This window comes from Bos indicus x Bos taurus, chromosome 26 (genome assembly GCF_003369695.1).
Source record: "Bos indicus x Bos taurus breed Angus x Brahman F1 hybrid chromosome 26, Bos_hybrid_MaternalHap_v2.0, whole genome shotgun sequence".
Classification (NCBI taxonomy): Eukaryota; Metazoa; Chordata; class Mammalia; order Artiodactyla; family Bovidae; genus Bos; species Bos indicus x Bos taurus.
In genome coordinates this window covers 10278242-10298185 of record NC_040101.1, presented here as the reverse complement: position 1 = coordinate 10298185, position 19944 = coordinate 10278242, and the positions used below count along the sequence as shown (strand labels likewise).

The window sequence follows — 19944 nt, the reverse complement described above, 5'->3', positions numbered from 1 at the left end:
TATTTCAAATTCTTCTGGATAAAAGAACGTCTACTCCTTAATTTATCTTGTGAAAATCCAGACTTTTTGCTTAAAGCAAGATTCGCTCTACTTTTATTTATTCCTAAGAGAGAAATCCATCATGCTTTGATTTAGGAAACCAAGTGGTCTGGAATTCTAATCACTGAAAATAAAACACTATCATTCATATACAGTCAATGTCTTACCTCTGTTTTCTGCATATTCACTATAGGTAAAATGTATCTAAGAATCTGACAGATGAAAACACAGGTCTTTTAAGTAATGACCAGCAAGAGCCATTGCAGAAAGAAAGTTTTATTCAAGCTTTATCAAATGGACTGTTCAAAAAGCATATACAAGTGCAAAAAATGTCACATGCAATCAAACTTGTTTTGCCTTTTAGAGTCACTGGTTCTCTTTTGGAAAATAACACACATTTGAGTGACTTCTTCTAATTCAAACATTTCCCAACTGTTTCTATTTATTTCCTTCTTTAAAGCAAGCAACAATAGATACATTTTAAGTCACTGATCATCTTTCTCATCTTTATCCTACCAAAAAAAAGCCTATAAAATCAAACCATAGACTGTCCAGAAATCTGAAAAGGTTCATTTACATAACAAATTCCCATACATAAGAAGTCATATACAAATGATATTTTGCAAAATGGATAAAAATTAGAATAAGCAGTTTGAAAGTAAACATAAACATAAATTTCTTATCTAAATAATTTTAATCAAATGAATAATATATTCATCTGATAATAGCCTCTATCTTTCAGAATAAAAAAGAAAAGTGCTCAGAATACATTTAAAAAAATAAGACAAAAGTCTCACAGAACTGAAATGATTTAAATAAAGATGGTATCATGGAGAGTCTTTACTACATTTTTGTTCCCAAGACAGGGAGGCAGGTGTTAAGTTTAATCTGAAACCAGAAACAGACTACAACGTGAAGATTGCAGTTGCAAAGCTTCTAGCCTTGAGAAGGTATAAACTGTCTTGGAAATGTCCTCACATGTCCTTCTTTAGATGTAAGCCATTACCATAAAATCAGATTCCTCAGCTAGACTGTCAACTGACCAAGTCAAGTCACTTTCCTTGACTGTACTTTCCTAGCCCACTATCAACATTCACTCAGGGCTCCAAAGAACAAATAATTGTCTTTTGAAGATAATTTGTTCATTAGGATTGATACAGTCCCTACTCTCAAAAAACCAACACGAGAATAGAATATAGCAACTGCGTAGTAGAGTCGTCACTCTCTCTGGAGCTTCACTGGAGCCAACCCAGAAGGCCACCCTTAGGGACAGCACCCCGTTGCTAGGGAGGGGGCTGAATTCTGCAGGAAGAAGCCTGAGTCGTGGTAAAAAGGAAGATTCAAGCTTTCTCTTCATTTGGTACTTGAGTTGTGATCTTAATGAATTCCATCCTACATGCTAATCACTACGCTAAGAGTAGTTTAACACACCTGATGACATCACACTGGACATTCCAATGCCCAGGGTACTAGTACTTTACTATGGACTTTAATACTGAAATTACTTAAAATACTTCTAAAGTCCTATTTCGAAGTTTCTTTCAACTCAGTAAGATTTCAGGTCACTCTTACTTTCTTATGTATGCTTTTCTTCAAGTTTATTTGCTTAACAGTACCCTTTTCATAAATGAAAAAATTAAGCTAACTTCACTTTAGAGGGAAATTTTTTTTTAATGTTCTATAGATTCTGAAGGCAGTTCTAAACAAGAGCCTATCAAATGCTCTTGGGAGACTATTTTGAAGCACAAAATTCCAGAGTATGCAAAACCCATGTCACCACTACTCTGTCTCCCGTTAGCTAAGCGCCTGCCCTCTGTAGGTGTTACCCATACACACATTCTCTATGTGAATGAATAAATACAATTTATTTGGATCTTGAACTCCTAGACATTTGATTTTTAAAATCATTCTCTTGGGATCCTTCTTTTTAGTCTAGCTAGCTGGAATTATTTTCTAATATTTTATATCTCAACTCAGTGCATTTAGGAGAAAAGTTTAAAATCAAGCCACTAAGTTTAATAAAATTTTTTTTTTAAAAAAAAGATCAGTAGAAAATGGGAAAATGGACAAAACAGGAAATGAAAAGGACTCAGTGGCCAGGCAGGTGGCAGCAGATGGTGGCCAGCTGCAAAGACGCACAGGAGAGTAAGCTCCTCCGTCCGTCCGTCCGTCACTGTCTCCAGCACGGCTCAATTATGAGGGGATGTGCCTTCTCCCTCCCCTGCCTCCCGGCACAGTGCCTACCACATTCAAGGTGAGGGACAAGGGACTGCTGAGTGAGAGAAGGACCAGAGAGATGAGACAGAGGGACACAGGGCCCACCTTTGCTGAGATTACTACGTGTGGTATCTCCTCTCTGACAGCCAAATCAAAGAGCAGGAAGTGGATGCTTTTGCCTCCTGCCCCGGAACTGAGTTCACAATGTGAACTAAATGCGATGTGTAGCACAGCTATAAAAGTAGTCAGAGAGAAACTAATTTTTAACCAATAACCAAAGACCAGTGTCCTGAGTTCTAAGAAAATAAAAACTAGTGTATATGTATCCTTCAAGGGGCTTAGCTCAAGGCAGGAGGCACCAATTTTCTAAAAACAAAACCTCTTGTTAGATTTTGAGAAATAAAGCAGACTACCCCAGTTTGGACAATATATAACTAGGGTAATCACATATTTTATTGTCCAAACTGGGATATCTTGCAGAGTAAAAAGGAACATGATTCTAGGAAAAATAATCGCGCCAAGACAGCAGACATGAATAAGACTGTCCTGGGTAAACGGACATTCAATGTTAATACAACATCCTTTTTTGTACGTTTGTACTGTTTCCTTTTCTCAAGTTTTCTGTGAAACTACATGATGTAACATTCAGCAGTAAAGTGATACTGAACACTGAACAGCATCCCAGTTCTGATCCCTTGAGAAGACGTTTTCTAAGACCAAACAGAATTCCAACCTTCCCCACACTTGACGTTTTTTCAGCAGAAACTGATGTTTTAAGTGGATCTGAAGAAAAAGTCTGTTTTAATTTCTCTAACAGAATAACAAAAAAAGTACAACTGTGATTTAAATTACTTAAGGTTCACTTATACATTTTTACCTCCCAAAATATTAACAAGAGAAGTTAATCGTCTCTTGTTCATGAAGCAGACTTCGGAAACGATAAACCCCAATTATGAGTCGATGTCATAACATAGTTTTAAAATCTTTTATCATTAACCATGAGGTTTTCACAAATACATATGCCACAAAATATTTTAGAAAAGCTACGCAGCCATCAAAATTAGAAAGTCTAATCTGTGGAGGGTTAGAGAGTTTCCCCCGAGTGATGAACTCGCACCGTGGCACACGTCGGCAGGGCAGCACGGGAGCGCCCAGGAGCTCGGGTGGGGGCGGGAGAGGCGAACAGGCTGATCAGTTTCGGAACAGCAGCATCCGCTCGGAGCACGCCTGCCCCACCAGCCTCGCGTACTGCAGCACGGCCGCCGCCTCGCTCGGGTCTCTCTGCTGCTGCTTGTAAACACCGTAAGGCATTATGGCTTTCTTGTAGAACACCTGCAGGCGGTCAGGTTCCTTGCTGCGACCTTCGTCCACTGCAAGAACAAAAACTACTGATTAAATAGTCACCTACCAGAGCACTTTTCACGTCCTAATTTAAGAATACTGAAGTATATATAAACCACGTATTAAGATGTCCTCTCTGAGCGGCACGTTCAAACGAGGGGGTGCACTATTCAGATCAACGTGAGTAATGTTAATAAATAACAAATGCCTTGCTTTTGTTGTTACTGTTGTTCAGTCACTAAGTCGTGTCTGACTCTGCGACCCCATGGACTGCAGCATGCCAGGCTTCCTCGTCCTCCACTATCTCCTGGAGTTTGCTCAAATTCATGCTCATTGAGTCTGTGATGCCATCCAAACATTAGGGAAAGACAAGGAATTGTAAGCAATTTAAAAAGTGGCCTTCAATCTCTTATTAGTTTATTATACATAATGAAGTTTGCAGCTTTCCAGCACCTTTCCTGAATCTGACTTAAATTTATTTTGCTTCTCAAGTCAACATGTAACTGCTGTGCGGCCTTCTGCTGACTCAGCAGTTTGGGCTGACTTGAGCTGGTCAGGTTGGAGCAATGGGCACTCATGCTGTGGGCAAGAGGGCAGATGCTTACAGCTTTCACAGAGATGGCCACTATCAGTTCTCCTCTTCTTCCATATAGAAGAACTCCTGGTTTTCAGCAGAGCAGCCTGTGTCCCAGCCTCCTGTGCAGCTGGGTGTGGTTCTGTGACTAAGCCCTGGCCCATGAAACACAAGCAGACAGGTCTGGTAGGACAGCTGGTCCAGGCCTTTGCCTCTTGGATTTTTCAGCCCTTCCTTCATTCTGCCTCTTGGAGTAAGAATGTCATGGTAGGAGCTCTAACCGCTATCTTGAGCTTGAGGTTAAGAGCTTTCCCTCAGTCTGGCAAAAACAAAAGCTAGAAGGAACCTGGGTACCTGAGAACTCTGAGGAATAAAACGGCCATTCCAGCCCTGGACTGCCTCTGTCTAGGATTTTACATTAAAACAGAACTAAACTATCTTATTTAAGACAAATTATTTTGAGTTTCTATTATTGGCAGTTGCTCTTAAGCCTAACACAGAAAACAGTGTTACAGTTATCTCTAAAATGTATGTTTTTTTAAAAAATAAAATCACTGACTCAGCAAGACCAGTTCTCAGCATCATTCCATGGCTGACTAAATATCAGAACCATCTAAAGAGTTTTTTGTTGTTTTTTTTTTAATGAATCCTATCCTCAGAGATCTTGATCTGAAAACTGACTGGAATGAACCTGCACATCAGTGTTTTCTTAAGCCTGAAAGATGGATTGAGAACCACTCTCCTAGAAAAACACACACACACCAGGGCTTATGTATGCGTTTTGGTCAACTCAATATAAGGATATTTGCAGCAATGCTCTATCACACTGAAAAACTGCAAACAACACAGATGTCTACCAGTGGAGAACTGGGCAAACATGTTAGCGCATATCCACATGGCAAAATGCTATATGGCTATTAAAAAGACAGAGAAAGATAGATGGCTATGAAAAAAAAAAAAGTCGGGTTCAATATAAACAACTCTTCTTCTTATGAAAAGCCTACTATACACATAGAAAAAATCTGGACAAACATAGGTCAACCTGTTAACAGTCAAAGTGAAGTCGCTCAGTATGTCTGACTCTTTGCAACCCTATGGATTGTAGCCCATGGAATTTTCTAGGCAAGAGTAGTGGAGTGGGTTGCCATTTCCTTCTCCAGGGGATCTTCCTGACCCAGGGATCAAACCCAGGTTTCCTGCATCGCAGGCAGAGGCTTTACCTCTGAGCCACCAGGGAAGCATAGAAAAAATCTGGACAAATATACATCAACCTGTAATAGTACTTATCTGTAACTACTCCCTTTGCCTAGAACCACCCCCATTTCTACTATCGCCCTCCCCGAGTCCTGGGCCCCTTTTCTTTTCAGCCGAGGGGCCGCAGTGGTTTCCTGCTACTGCTATTCTCTGGATCAACTCTCTGTGCCTTGCTTGGCTCTCAGCAATACCACTGCCTATTATCACCAATCTCCTGAATTAAATGTTCAGTTCAGTTCAGTTGCTCAGTCATGTCCAACTCTTTGTGACCCTATGAACTGCAGCACGCCAGGCCTCCCTGTCCATCACCAACTTCCAGAGTCCACCCAAACCCATGTCCATCGAGTTGGTGTTGCCATCCAACCATCTTATCCTCTGTCGTCCCCTTTTCCTCCTGCCCTCAATCTTTCCCAACATCAGGGTGTTTTCAAATGAGTCAGCTCTTCGCATCAGGTGGCCAAAGTATTGGAGTTTCAGCTTCAACATACTGGCTGTGGTATACCTGACTGGACACACTATGGTCAAAGTATGTGCTTTTCCTTACAAATATCCAACTGAAGCAGAAAACCCACATACTTTAAACCAACTAAGTATTTAACATTTACTAGGTTGCCGCATCCTTTAGCAGGATAAATGATAAGCAAAGGAAAAGGCAGGAACCTGGTTCCTGCTGTCAATTTCAGAGAGTTTAAAGTACATGGATTGCAATACAGGAATCTCCATCACCCAGCAATAGATGCTACTTGCACGGAGAGATTAGATTCAAACATGCTTAATGTGCTCAGTTGTGACTTTTTGTGGCTCCATGGACTGTAGCTTGCCAGGCTCCCTTGTCCAGGGAATTTTCTGGGCAAGAATACTGGAGTGGGTTGCCATTCCCTCCTCCTGGGGATCTTCCTGACGCCAGGGATCGAACCTAAGTCTCTTGACTCTCAAGCATTGGCAGGCAGATTCTTTACCACTAGTGCCACCTGGGAAGACCCCAAGTATGCTTAGAAGCTAATACAAATGGAAAACTAGTAAAGATAAGTAAGAACAGCAAAGGAGAGAAGAACACTGACAAAACTGCACAAAATTTTCTACATCTTTTTAAAACCTTGAATTTTTTAAATGGAATTTTAAAGCATGTTTATATTTAACTATGTAGAATGATGTTTAACAGTTTAAACCCTTATCCTAAAGTATCTTAAGACAGACATCTTTTAAGATTCAAATGAATAGAACACACTAACAAATAAGAACTTAAAGTTTGCCGTTATCTTATCTAAAATGAAATGCTACCCTCTAATTTTTACCCTTTTCCAGTTTGACATATAAACATGAAAACAGAAGATTAGGAAAAACCCACCATTATGTATAATTTATAGCAACTATTTTAAAGTGCACACTCCTAGAGAACAGGAAATTTTGCATTGTTTTATTTGTCAAAAATATATTTCATTTCTATTTACTAAGATTACAGGAAAAGCTTTAAAATTATATGTGTATCAAATTTGGGGGAAAACACTATGATATACAAGTTTTAACCACTGAATTCCAAACAGTTCTGTGATGCTGCTCAATCTATTTTTAACTTATATATCTAATTTAACTTCATTGCTGTTGTTCAGTTGCTGAGTTGTGTCCGACTCTTTGCGACACCATGGACAACAGCATGCCAGGCTTCTCTGTCCTTCACCATCTCCTGGAGCTTGCTCAAACTCATGTCCACTGAGTCGGTGATGCCATCCAACCATCTCGTCCTCTGTTGTCCCCTTCTCCTCCTGCCTTCAATCTTTCCCAGCATCAGGGTCTTTTCCAGTGAGTCAGCTCTTTGCATCAGGTGGCCAAAGTACTGGAGCTTCAGCTTCATGATGCCCATCCAATGAACTTTCAGGGTTGATTTTTCTTTAGGATTGACTCATCTCCTTACAGTCCAAGGAACTCTCAAGAGGCTTCTCCAACACCAGAGTTCGAAAGCATCAGTTCTTCAGTGCTCAGCCTTCTTATGGTCCAGCTCTCACATCCATACTTGACTACTGGAAAAACCACAGCTTTGATGAGACATACCTTTGTCAGCAAATATCTCTGCTTTGTAATATGCTGTCTAGGTTGGTCATAGCTTTTTTCCCAAGGAGCAAGCGTCTTTTAATTTCATGGCTATAGTCACCACCTGCAGTGATCCTGGATCCCAAGAAAATTAAGTCTGTCACTGTTTCCATTGCTTCCCATCTATATGAAATGAAGTGATGGGACTGGATGCTGTGATCTTAGTTTTCTGAATGCTGAGTTTTAAGCCAGCTTTTCACTCTCCTCTTTCACCTCCATCGAGACTTCTAAATTAATTTATAGCATTTTGGAGAGCCCTACAGCACAGAAATCAAATTCAATAGTTCTTTTTATTCCAAATACTTTCAAGGTCTTTGTTCTGGATTAAAGCAGTTAAATGCTCAAGATACTTAAAAAGTAGGTGTCAACTAGATGTTGGCTTTTTAACATCCTATATAATTACCACAAAAAGTGGTAATCATGAATTATAAAATCCTCTCCTAATTCCCTTCAATGTTAATATATCCAAGTCATTGGAGATGCCAACATATCTGACCTCAGTGCTCAAACACCTCGGAAGTTCATGGCATTGTGTTACTGTTATTGTTGTTTAATATCCAAATGCTGTATTCCTGGTGCTCTATCAATAATTCACCAGAAATAATGAGAATTGAAACTTTTTATAAATTTATTGAAATACAAATTAGCTTCCTTAATTGTCCCAAATTCTTTAATTTTCTCATCACACTTTGACTGTAAAAAGGGGACTAAAACATACACATAAAAAGTAGCACTAAAGTGTATCTTTCTCTACATAAAAAAAACTTAGACTGCAACTCAAATTTAGAATGTAAACTTGGAATTCTATCTACCCAGTGGTGCCAAAATATCAACCTAAGACTGCCAGTAGTTTTGAAACAGAGATCAACAAGACACACAGTAAGAGAAACAAAGAAATGATACATTATGAATATTTTAAAGCCTGATACTTCAGTAACTTGAGCAAGCTCCAGGAGCTGGTGAAGGACAGGGAAGCCTGGCGTGCTGCAGTCGACATGGTCGCAAAGAGTTGGACACGACTGAGTGACTAAACTGCCTGATTTCAGTAACTTGAACTAATTTGACATTTTCTAGGAATTAGCCATCAATGAAATTACAGAATATTCAATAAATGCACATTAATTTCTTATTTTGTATCTTTTCAACAATAATGCTTTTTTAGGAACTCAAATAATACAGAAACAGAGAGAGGGATGTCAGCTCTCATATACAATCCTTTCTCCTACCACTCTACGCTTTGCCTCAGTAAGTTATCAATGTGTAACAATTCCAAGAGCTGCATTTAAATACTTAAATACAGATTGGGGGAGGGGGTCACATTGTAGCCACATCTTGTATTAAGGCCAGGAAATCAGATCAAATACCTGCTTAATGGGTACTGTATTATCTCCAGAAACCACTGATGATTATTATACAAAACAGTGCTTTCTGGATTTAATGGTCTGCAGTTTTATAATCATTAGTTACATCTGCAACAAAGGCAGAAAATATACTGTGATTCTCAGTATATTGTGTATAACTGTATTAAAATCTAAGTTTAAAACCTAAACAAGAAAAATTCTACCAGATACTTAAAACACTGAATATTAGTTGGTCTATTTACTAAAGTTAAAAAGAAAATGCATCCCAAATCCTTAGGAAACCCTCTTGTGAATCCTATTTGTTGCCTGCCTGACAGATGTTATCAGTGTTTGTAGACAAAGGTCTACATAACTAAATCCACACAGTACAACAAGTCTCTTCTTAAGAGGACCTTGAAGATACAGAAAAACAAAACCATCCTGAGATTAAAGGCCATTTGCCATGATCTAAGATACACTGCCATCTTGTTTTGAGATGTTTTTAAAAATGTGTGCCAGCAAGAACTTCTTCCATCTTTTCTTTCTCTAATGCATCACAATTTTATTCCATGAAATAAAAACCAAAAGCAATTTTGCAAACCCTTTTCTGAAATGAGTGTTTGATCACAAGTGATACAAACATGCTGTCAACTCTGTGATGTTTTAATCTTCAAGGAAAACTCTGGTGGGCAACAAGTGCTTGATTTCCTCCCAACTTTTTATTCACAGGAGATGAACTGTACATCTCAGGTGCTTTCAAAGGAAAAGAATCTAGAGATCAAAGCTCTACTTTTACTTCTTATGGGGATTTACCTCATTCATTATTCTTAAAGAGACTTTGTAACTTCTAGGCTTTCCAGAAACTGGTAAGACAGTCTATTTTCTGAACTTCACTATTTATTGTTACAGCATTGCATGAACATGACAACATAAACATAAAAACAAGTTACATACTTTACAGATTTCCATAAAGATAGCGGTCTAAATGGCAGACACGGCAACATTAACAAAACTGAATACAGATGGGCAAAACTTTGACAAGATGGAATTTGAAAATCTGAACAAATAAATATGTGATAGAATTCAACTGCGAAACCAAATTCAACTCTGTGAAGTTCGAAGTCAAATATGATTTAGAACTTTTTAAAGTGACAAGAGGTTTAAATTGCTACGGTTGAGTATGTGGGGAAGGTGGAGAGAAATTTGAGGAAGCTTTTTAGTATGGGACAGCAAGGGCCAGGCAAGGGAATGCACAGCAGTTAAGACAGAAATCAACTGAACTCAGTCAGCAAAGCCTTCAAGCCCATTTGGTGGGAGGCTCAAAAATCAATTTGGGAATCCCATCAGGGAGAATTACACATTTTCAAATTCTATAAGGAACATTGTTGCTAGTCATTTCACTCATAATTTTTTGTAAAAATGAAAACTAAGAAAACAAATCTAAACTTAGTTTATTTGTAAAAGATTATGTAATGACAGTTTCAAATATGGGAGACATGGATTCAATCCCTGGGTTGGGAAGCTACCCTGGAGAAGGGCATGACAACCCACTCCAATATCTTGCCTAGAGAGTTCCATGGACAGAGGAGCCTGGTGGGCTATAGTCTACGGAGTTGCAAAGAGTCAGACTCGACTAAGCAACGAACACTTTCACTTTACGGAGACAATTCTCATATCACACAATTCACCCATTTAGGGTGTATGAATCAATGGTTTTCCCTAGTGGCTCAGACAGTAAAGAATCTGCCTGCAATGTGGGATACCTGGGTTCGATCCCTGGGTCAGGAAGATCCCCTGGAGAAGGGAATGGCTGCCTACTCAGTATTCTTGCCTGCAGAATCCCATGGACAGAAGAGTTTGGAGGGCTACAGTTCACAGGGTCACAGAGTTGGACACGACTGAGTGACTAACACTTTCACTTTTACAGAGACAACTCTCACACCATACAATTCACCCATTTAGAATGTATGAATCAATGGTTTTTAGTGTAGTCACAGAGAGGCGCAATCATCACAACAGTCCATTTTACAGCATTTTTAGCATCCTACAAAGAAACCCCATACCTATTAGTGGTCACTCCTCACTTCCCCCAATTTCCTTAGCCCTAAGCAATACCAATCTGCTTTCTTTCTCTATGGAATCAGACAGTATGTGACCTTTTGTGACTGATTTCTTTCATTTAGCATGATGTTTTCAAGGTTCACCCACATTACAGCAGTGTTAGCACTTCACTCCTTTTTCTGTAAAGTAATACAGTATTGTAGGGGTATACAGTGTCCCCCTTGACGGCAGTTTTGCTTTCCTTGGTTTCAGTTACCCTTGGTCAAACCATAGTACAAAAATACTAAATGGAAAATTCCAGAAATAAATCATTCATAAGTTTTCAATTGGGCACTCTTTTAAGTAGTGTGATGAGATCTTGTACCATCCACCCCACCCCTCCAGTCATCCATTTGTCAGGTGTATTCCACCAGTTAGTCACTTAGTAGCCATCTTGGTGATCAGCAACCAGTCAATCCTAAAGGAAGTCAACCCTGAATATTCATTGGAAAGACTGAGAATGAAGCTGAAGCTCCAATGCTTTGGCCACCTGATGACTCACTGGAAAAGATCCTGATGCTGGGAAAGATTGAAGGCAGCAAGAGAAGGGGACAGCAGAGGATGAGATGGTTGGATGGCATCATCGACTCAATGGATGTGAGTCTGAGCAAACTCTGGGAGACAGTGAAGGACAGGGAAGCCTGGCATGCTGCAGTCCATGGGGGCGCAAAGAGCTGGACACGACTGGGCAACTGAACTGAACTCTTACTTAATAAAGGCTCCAACGTGCACGAGTAGTGATAGTGGCATTTGGAGATTCCCGAACGATGGGCAGTTTATAAATGAACATCATAGGCATGTACATGTAGGAAAAAACATGTATGAAGGGCTCAGTATACCCATGGTTTCAGGCATCCACTGCAGGGTTAGAACACCTCCCCTGAGGGTTAAGGGGGAATGACTATATCCATTTTTATTTATCTGTTCAGCAGTTGATGGACATACGGGATTATTTACACTTTTAAACTAGCAATATTGTAAGTACTGTTGTATGGACATTTGTATACAAATTTTTGTGTGTTTTCATTTCTCTTGAATATACACCTAGAAGTGACATCGCTGGATCATGTAACAGTGCTGAATCTACTGAAGAACTGCCAGATGTTTTCCAAAGTGGCTGAACCATTTTTCATTCCTACCTGCAGGGTATGGAGGTTCTGATTTCTTTACATCCTCATCAACACTTCTTTTTTTTCATTGCAGCCATTCTAGTGGGTATGAAGTGGCATCTTACTGTGATTTTCATTTGCACTGGGTCAAACAAAGCAAATGACATTTTCTTTTCATGTGTTTACTGGTCATTCATATATTCTCTTTGTATTCAAATTATTTGTCTGCTTCTAAACTGGGTTTTTTATTTAGCTCTTAGAGTTGTTTATATATTGTGGATATTAGATCTCTGTCAGATAATATGATTTGCAAATATACCTTCCTATTCTACGAACTGCCTTTTTACTTTGTTGATGATGTCATATAAAAGTATCAAAGTTTTTAATTTTCATGAAGTTAGTTTTTCTTTGGTTGCTTGTGCTTTTGATGCCATATATAAGAACCATCACTGAATCCATGGTCATGAAAAGGCACTCCTATTTTTGTTCCCTAAGAGTTTTAAGGAGATCCAACCAGTCCATTCTGAAGGAGATCAGCCCTGGCATTTCTTTGGAAGGAATGATGCTAAAGCTGAAACTCCAGTACTTTGGCTGACTCATGAGAAGAGTTGACTCACTGGAAAAGACTCTGATGCTGGGAGGGATTGGGGGCGGGAGGAGAAGGGGACGACAGAGGATGAGGTGGCTGGATGGCATCACCGACTCGATGGACGTGAGTCTGAGTGAACTCTGGGAATTGGTGATGGACAGGGAGGTCTGGGGTGCTGTGATTCATGGGGTCGCAAAGAGTCGGACACGACTGAGCGACTGAACTGAACTGAAGAGTTTTATAATTTTAGCTCTTACATTTAGGTCCATTTTGAGTTAATTTTTGTATATAGTGTGAAATAGGGAATCAATCCCATTCTTTTGCATGTGGATATCCAGTTGACCCAAGACCATCTGTTGAAAGATTATCATCTTTTGCCCACTGAACTGTCTTGGTATCATTTTTGAAAATCAACTGACCATAAATATGAGTTTCTTTTCAGACTCACAATTCTAATCCATTAATATATATGTCTATCTATATGCTAGAACCACACAGTCTTTAATTTTATTCTTCTTTTTCAAGATTGCTTTGGCTATTTTGAGTTCCTTTAACTTTGGGCTAACTTTTAGGATTACAATAAATTTCTGCAAAAAAGCCAGCTGTTACTTTAACAGGGACTGCATTTATTCTGTAGACCAATTTGAGGGGTACTGCCATCTTAACAATATTAACTCTTCTAATCCATGAACATGGAGTTTTCCCCCCATTTAAGTAATTTTTTCAACGTTTTGTATTTTTCAGAATATAAATTTTTTTACTCCTGTTAAAAACCTATTCCTAACAATTCTATTCTTTTTGATGTTGTCATAAATAAAACTGTCTACCTAATTTCATTTTGAGATTGCTCACTGCAAGTATATAGAAATGAAACTGAGTTTTGTATGTTGATCTCTTATCCAGCAACTTTGTTGAACTCATTTATAGGTTCTGAGAGTTTTTTTAGTACATTCTTTAGGATTTTCTATACACAATATCAAGTCATCTGCAAATAAAGATGGTTTTATGTCTTCCTTTCCAAACTGGATGCCTTTTATTTCATTTTCTTACCTAACTGTCTTGGGGGAAGTATCACTTTTTAAGGGGAAAAAACCTGCATAATCAAACTCATGATATTATAATGACTAGAAAAACCTCTTGACTCCCAAAAACAATATAAAACTTAATTCATCAAAATGATTCCAATGAGAAAGAACTCCAGATTAGTTCTGATATTATGGCATCAAAGCCCTGTAGAAGGTCACCAGAGGAAAACAGGGCAGTGCTGGATCCACAGCCAACAGTATACAAAAGTCACACCAATTTTACCTCCTGCTCATTGCCACGAGGACTTTACTTATATACTGGATACTGGTTATCTAAGTAAAATGCTAATAAAAACCTCTTCTGATGCTGAATAAAGGTTGTATTCTTTCAAATTTCTATTCTATTTGTTTTGATCCTTAAATACACTCTTTAATACTTCCTTTTCCACCAGTGTTTACCCTTATAAAGGCTAGACTTAAGAACTGACAAAATAATAAATGTCAATTGAAACATGTAAAATGTGCCATTACAGAATTTCTCAAAGACAAAGGGGAAGTTGGTTTGTACAGCTGCTGCTGGGTATTGAGTCAGGGCCAAAGAGGCTGCGAGTTCAGGGCTGACAGGCCCAAGCCATTTCTGGCTTGTGTGGTCAAGAGATTAGTTACATAAAAGGAATTATATAATACACATATCGAGAAAAATGAGAGTTGGATTTTCTCTGTCCAGAGCGGGGCTAGTACAGGAGAAGACTAGAACAAATTCTGCTGGGTTAGATGAGAATTGGAGCAATAAGTGAAAACTCGTGGCATTTATACACTGCACCAACATATAGACACGAAAGTGGATAGAAGTGTGTGTGTACGCAAGTGTATTTCCTGGATCCGTCTGCGGAGAGGGCTTGGAAGCAATGAAACCCCAATAGCAATGAGCATACATATTGCCCAGATCTTATTTTCCTACTTGTACTCTCCACAAAAGGGAACTAGAATTCCTTGGAGAAGAGCCTGAATGCAGAGCTGGGTCAGAGAAAGTACAAGATGAGCCTGGAATACTTTGTGCCAGAAAGTAAATGCTCAAAAAATATTGGAGATATGTCAAAAGAATACAGGAGTCATCTTGAAAAAGGTGCCTGCTGGCCAAGTCTGAGACAATCTGAGCATTCAAAGTAAACAATGAGAGTAGTGGGTTATATAACGGTGGTGGTGGCTTAGTCGCTAAGTCGCATCCGACTCTTTGCGACCACATGGACTGTAGTCCAGACAGGCTCCTCTGTCCACGGGATTCTCCAGGCAAGAATACTGGAGTGGGTTGCCATTTCCTTCTCCAGGGGATCTTCCCAACCCAGGAATCAAACCCGGGTCTCTTGCATTGCAGGCAGATTCTTTACCAACTAAGCTAAGAAGGTTATATAATAAATTGACCAAAATATTAGGATTCCTTGAGTCCACATTGATATAAACAAGCAAACAGGGAAAAGGGACAGCTTTCTTATAGTAGAATAGCAACTAATAAAAGTAGAAGTGATGATTGAAGGAGAAAAATCATATTGCAGCTATTTCAAATAAGAATCATCAATGAATGTAAAATTTGATAAAGTAAAATATTTACATTGTCCCAGAGCATCTCCCTATAAATAATTATTTACTAAAATATACAAAATAACTTATCAAGTTTATAGAGATGGCACCTACATACTTTACAAAGTGATACAAACTCAAGCTGTCGGCTGTGAGGTAAATCAACAGCAGATGAATCCACAGCAGGTGCCCCTCCTCAGATGACACAATAAAAACACAATATCACTCCCAGGATATTCTTGCCAAAACTACCGAACCTGAATCCAGTTATAAACCTTTGATGAACACAAATTAAGGGACAGTCAACAAAGTAATTGGGCTGAATTCTTCAAAAATGTCAAGGTAATAAAAAAACAAGCGTACACACTAAGGAAAAGAAGCACACAGAGAAAAGAAGACCTATGAGACATGACAATAGACATAGCCCCTGACCTCAACCTGACTCTGGATCAGAAAGAGAAAGGAAAGGAGGTTCGTGAGTATGTGTTTTGTATTACAGAGGACATCATCAGAAAGACCGGTGACATCTGAATAGGGTCTGTGGATTGGATGGTAGTAACATATCAATGCTGTTTTCCCGGCTCCGATGGTTGTACTCTATGTACGAAACTGTACCTGTTTTCAGGCAATACACACTGCAGTATTTAAGGATAACAGCTCAAGAGACTATAACAACTTACCCTCAAATAATTCAGAAAAAAATACAGACTATAAGGAAGGAAATGATAAGAAAAATGTGGAAACACATTAATAACTGGGGAATCTGGGTGAAGCATATGCAGAAGTTCTTTGTATTAGTCTTACAATTTTTCCGTAAATTTGCAATTATTTCATATTAAAAAATTAACAAATACTAAGCTATATTATGGGTTTCTCTGGTAGCTCAGAGATTTAAGTGTCTGCCTGCAATGCGGGAGACCTGGGTTCGATCCCTGGGTTGGGAAGATCCCCTGGAGAAGGAAATGGCAACCCACTCCAGTATTCTTGCCTGGAGAATCCCGTGGACAGAGGACCCTGGTGGGCTACAGCCCACGGGGTTGCAAAGAGTCGGACACGACTGAGCGACTAACACTAAGCTATATTATATTCTTAAGCCTCCCATCATAATCCCTCGTATCTGTGTCTTTTTGAAACCTAAGCATTAAATTTTTACTTCTTTCATTGTTAAGTTTTGTTCTAATATATTCTCATCACTCCAGCTTACTGAGGCATTTTCATATTCTCTCTTTTCTGGCAAGTTAGAGATCCTTACCAGCTTCATAGTATCTGGAAATTTAGCTATCAAGAATAACAATCTTAAGTACAGTTCTGAAACAGGGCAAAGCAAAAGTTAATACTATTTTTAATATGTCAATATATGAATAATAGCTAATAATTTTTTTTTTTTTTTTAGTTTTCAAATACACAGAATCAGTTCATTAAGGATCCATGCTGCTCACTTGGTTGGACAAATTAAGTTTTTTCTAAATCAATACCTTTAAATTCCACCATATTTGATAGCCCATGAAAGCTATTACCATGATGGTAATGACCTCACTGGTTACAAAGTCAAATTCTCAATTACAATGAAAGTTAGCTATAATATTAATTTCAAGTGAATCTGGCATTGGGCTGATTTTGATTCCTTGCCAGGGAATTACGTTAGAAACTTCTTAAAGCAGCTTCAGGCAGCAAAAACAAAATTTTAAGAATTTCCTGGGGCATAACATCAAATATGAAATTACAATATTTACCACAAGGGCAAACACAAATTCACTTCTCTTTGCCGAAGGTCTCAATCCAGAAATCTGCCCTCATCCTCATTCTTGATCTCAGCTCCATCCCTGAGTCGTCCTCAGCCTCCATGGAGGACTGGTTCCAAGACCCTCAGTAGACACCGAACTGCAAGGGTGCACATGTTCCTTACATAAGACATGGCAGCACCTGCACATAGCCACACAACCCTCCCATATACTTCAAATCATCTCTAGATTATTTATAAATCCCAACTGAATATAGATGCTATATAAATAGCTGCCGGCGAGTAGCAAGTTCAAGTGTTACTTTTTGGAACTTTCTGGAACTTTTCTACTAATTCCTTTACACTAACTTTCACAAAAGCTAAAGACTCTGCCATCTGGCAAAAACAAAACTCTCTGTGACTTCTACCTTTTCTTACAGTTTCTTTAGGCTACCTTTTTTTAAAGAACATTTACATTACTGGCCATTTCCTCACCCCCACTCACTCCACAGGTTATTTCAACGTGTACCTTAAGTTTAGTCACCTTCCCTCTATTCACTAAGGTCAAAGGGTCTCCCCTGACCTTCAACACAAAAAACACAGGCGGTCTTCATCATCCTCAGAAAAATGTAAACTCAGAGGACCGCTTCCTCCTCCTTGAAACCCACTCTGCCTTCTGCTTTCCTGACACCACTGACCCTGATTATTCTCGTACCTCCAAGGCAATTCTTCACTTGACTGCTAAATGTGGGCAGTTACACAGTGCTCTGTTCTAGATCGCTCTTTCTTCTTGTTCTACATTTTCTCCCTAGGAAATTTCATCCACGTCCATGTATTCAATTACCACTTCCAAGTCTGACCTCCAAATCCTCAGGTTCAGCCAAAACTTCTGTGAGCCTTGGGAGATTTGATAATATTATGTGCGGCTGAGGGCAAATTCACATTGTTTGGTCAGAGCAATCCTACTTCTAGGAGTCTATTCTACATAAATATCAGTATGTGTGCAAAAAAGATGTATAAACTCTGTTGTAGTATTATTTGTAACTTAAATTTTAAAAATAAACAAATGTTCATCAGTGGGGGAGGGGAGTTATTATCAATAATACATATCACAGTATGCAACCATTAAAAAAGAACGGGTAAATATACCATATAATCCAGCAGTTGTACTTCTTGGTATTTGCCCAAAGGAGCTGAAAACATATCTACACAAAACTTGCACATAAATGTTTACAGTAGCTTTATTCATTAACTGCAAAGTGAAAGTGAAAGTGAAAGTTGCTCAGTCTTGTCCGACTCTTTGTGACCAAATCTCCAAGCCAGAATCCTGGAGTGGGTAGCCTTTTCCTTCTCCAGGGGATCTTCCCAATCTAGGGATTGAACCCAGGTCTCCCGCATTGCAGGCGGATCCTTTATCAGCTGAGCCACAGGGAAGCCCATTAACTGCAAAATGTGGAAGCAAATGTGTGCCAAGATTTCCTTCAACAGGTGAATGGATAAACAAACTGTGGTACATGCATACAATGCATTATCATTCAGTGATGAAGAAATGCATTATCAAGTTATGAAAAGGCATGAAGGACACTTAAATGCGTATTACTAAGTGAAAGAAGCCAATCTACATACCATATGATTCCATTACTATATGAAATTCTGGAAAAGGCAAAACTATGGAGATAGTAAAGTGATCACTGGCTTAAGGGACTGGGAGGGGATCATACATGATAAAACAATGATATTATTGTGTGATACCATAGAATAGAATTTTGTTTAGCTCTAGCCAGTTTTCAGTTAAGTAGCTAGCTAGTTAGGGACAGAATCTTTGGAGTATTGGATCAATATAATTACAAAATTAGACCCCAGGAAAATATAAAAATATTAAAATCTTGACCATGATTGACAGAAGACTCCTTTAAAAGAATATAAAAATGTGTGCTGCAGTCCTAAGTCTAAATGTATTGTTACAGAGGCGATGGGGAAAGAACCAGACACTTATCAATAAACAATCGACATTTCCTACCCAAAGCCCATGTATGTGCACGAACCTAAGAGTAAAAGATGAAATGAAAACATGAGAAACATCGGTATTTAAGTTATTATCACTAGAATTAAGAAACAGAGAAGAGGCCTGTTAGCAACAAACAAGCAAAGCCCAGAGAGGTACAACTACAACGAAATAAAGTGGCTCTAAATGTGTACTTTTTCCCCCCTTGCCTATGTAGTCCTTGGCTGAGCCAGAACTTTCCTCGGGCTTTCAATGAGCGAGTACATTATTTCCAATAGTTGAATTTCATCAGCCAGACCCCAAATATCCAATCTGGAAGCCCTCCACTGAAGCTATCCAGGGTAGTAACTGGTCACTCAAATATGGCATCTCAAGAGAGTAACTGGGTTGTGTGAGCACATTCCTTGGTCTGACCCCAGGTCTTAGGGCCACGGGCTGGGTGTACCCACCATGGACAATCTCCAGCACTTGGTAGAGGCCTCTAATGAACCACAGCAGTGAGGCGTGAAGTCAGTCATCTGTACAAGTCTTTTCAGCGACAGGAATATTCTAATATATGCTCTTCATCCCGACCCCTTTCTACCTCTAACCAGCTGTTTGCCTCATGAATGCAGGTTTAAAGAAAAGAACAAGACAGGCATTGTGAGGATGAAGGAAGATGATAACGTGTTAAGGGTTTAGCACAGGGCTTGGCCTGAGAAATATGAGTTACACGAGTCTCAGCTACCATTACTGCGTACACCAAAACAGAACTGGTGGCGAGATGGAGTGAGACGCTAGGCCCCCTCATCTTTTGGTTCTCCCAGACTAGTGTGTTTCAAATCGCGAGTGGCATTTACGGTTACGGAATCAATGTAATGGACTGTGAACAGCATTTCCTAGAGAGTGAAAAGACTACAACAAATTTAAAATGTGGGACTTCCCTGGCTGTCCAATGGTTAAGACTTCGCCTTCAAATGCAGGGG

At 39.2% G+C, this 19944-nt stretch overlaps 1 protein-coding gene across 5 annotated transcripts in view; it reads right to left on the bottom strand.

Annotated features, from left to right (window-relative positions):
- Positions 1–295: 295 nt before the first annotated feature.
- The window catches only part of ATE1 (arginyltransferase 1), a 149901-nt gene continuing 130252 nt past the window's right edge, over positions 296–19944 (bottom strand). For 3 of the 5 annotated variants that reach the window (XM_027529014.1, XM_027529010.1, XM_027529011.1), the window contains exon 12: positions 296–3626. In XM_027529014.1, coding sequence (XP_027384815.1) covers positions 3448–3626 — 179 coding nt within the window. In that variant the 3' untranslated portion in view covers positions 296–3447. The remainder of the gene's footprint in view (positions 3627–19944) is intronic. The other 2 variants (XM_027529013.1, XM_027529016.1) reach the window with 2 other exon arrangements.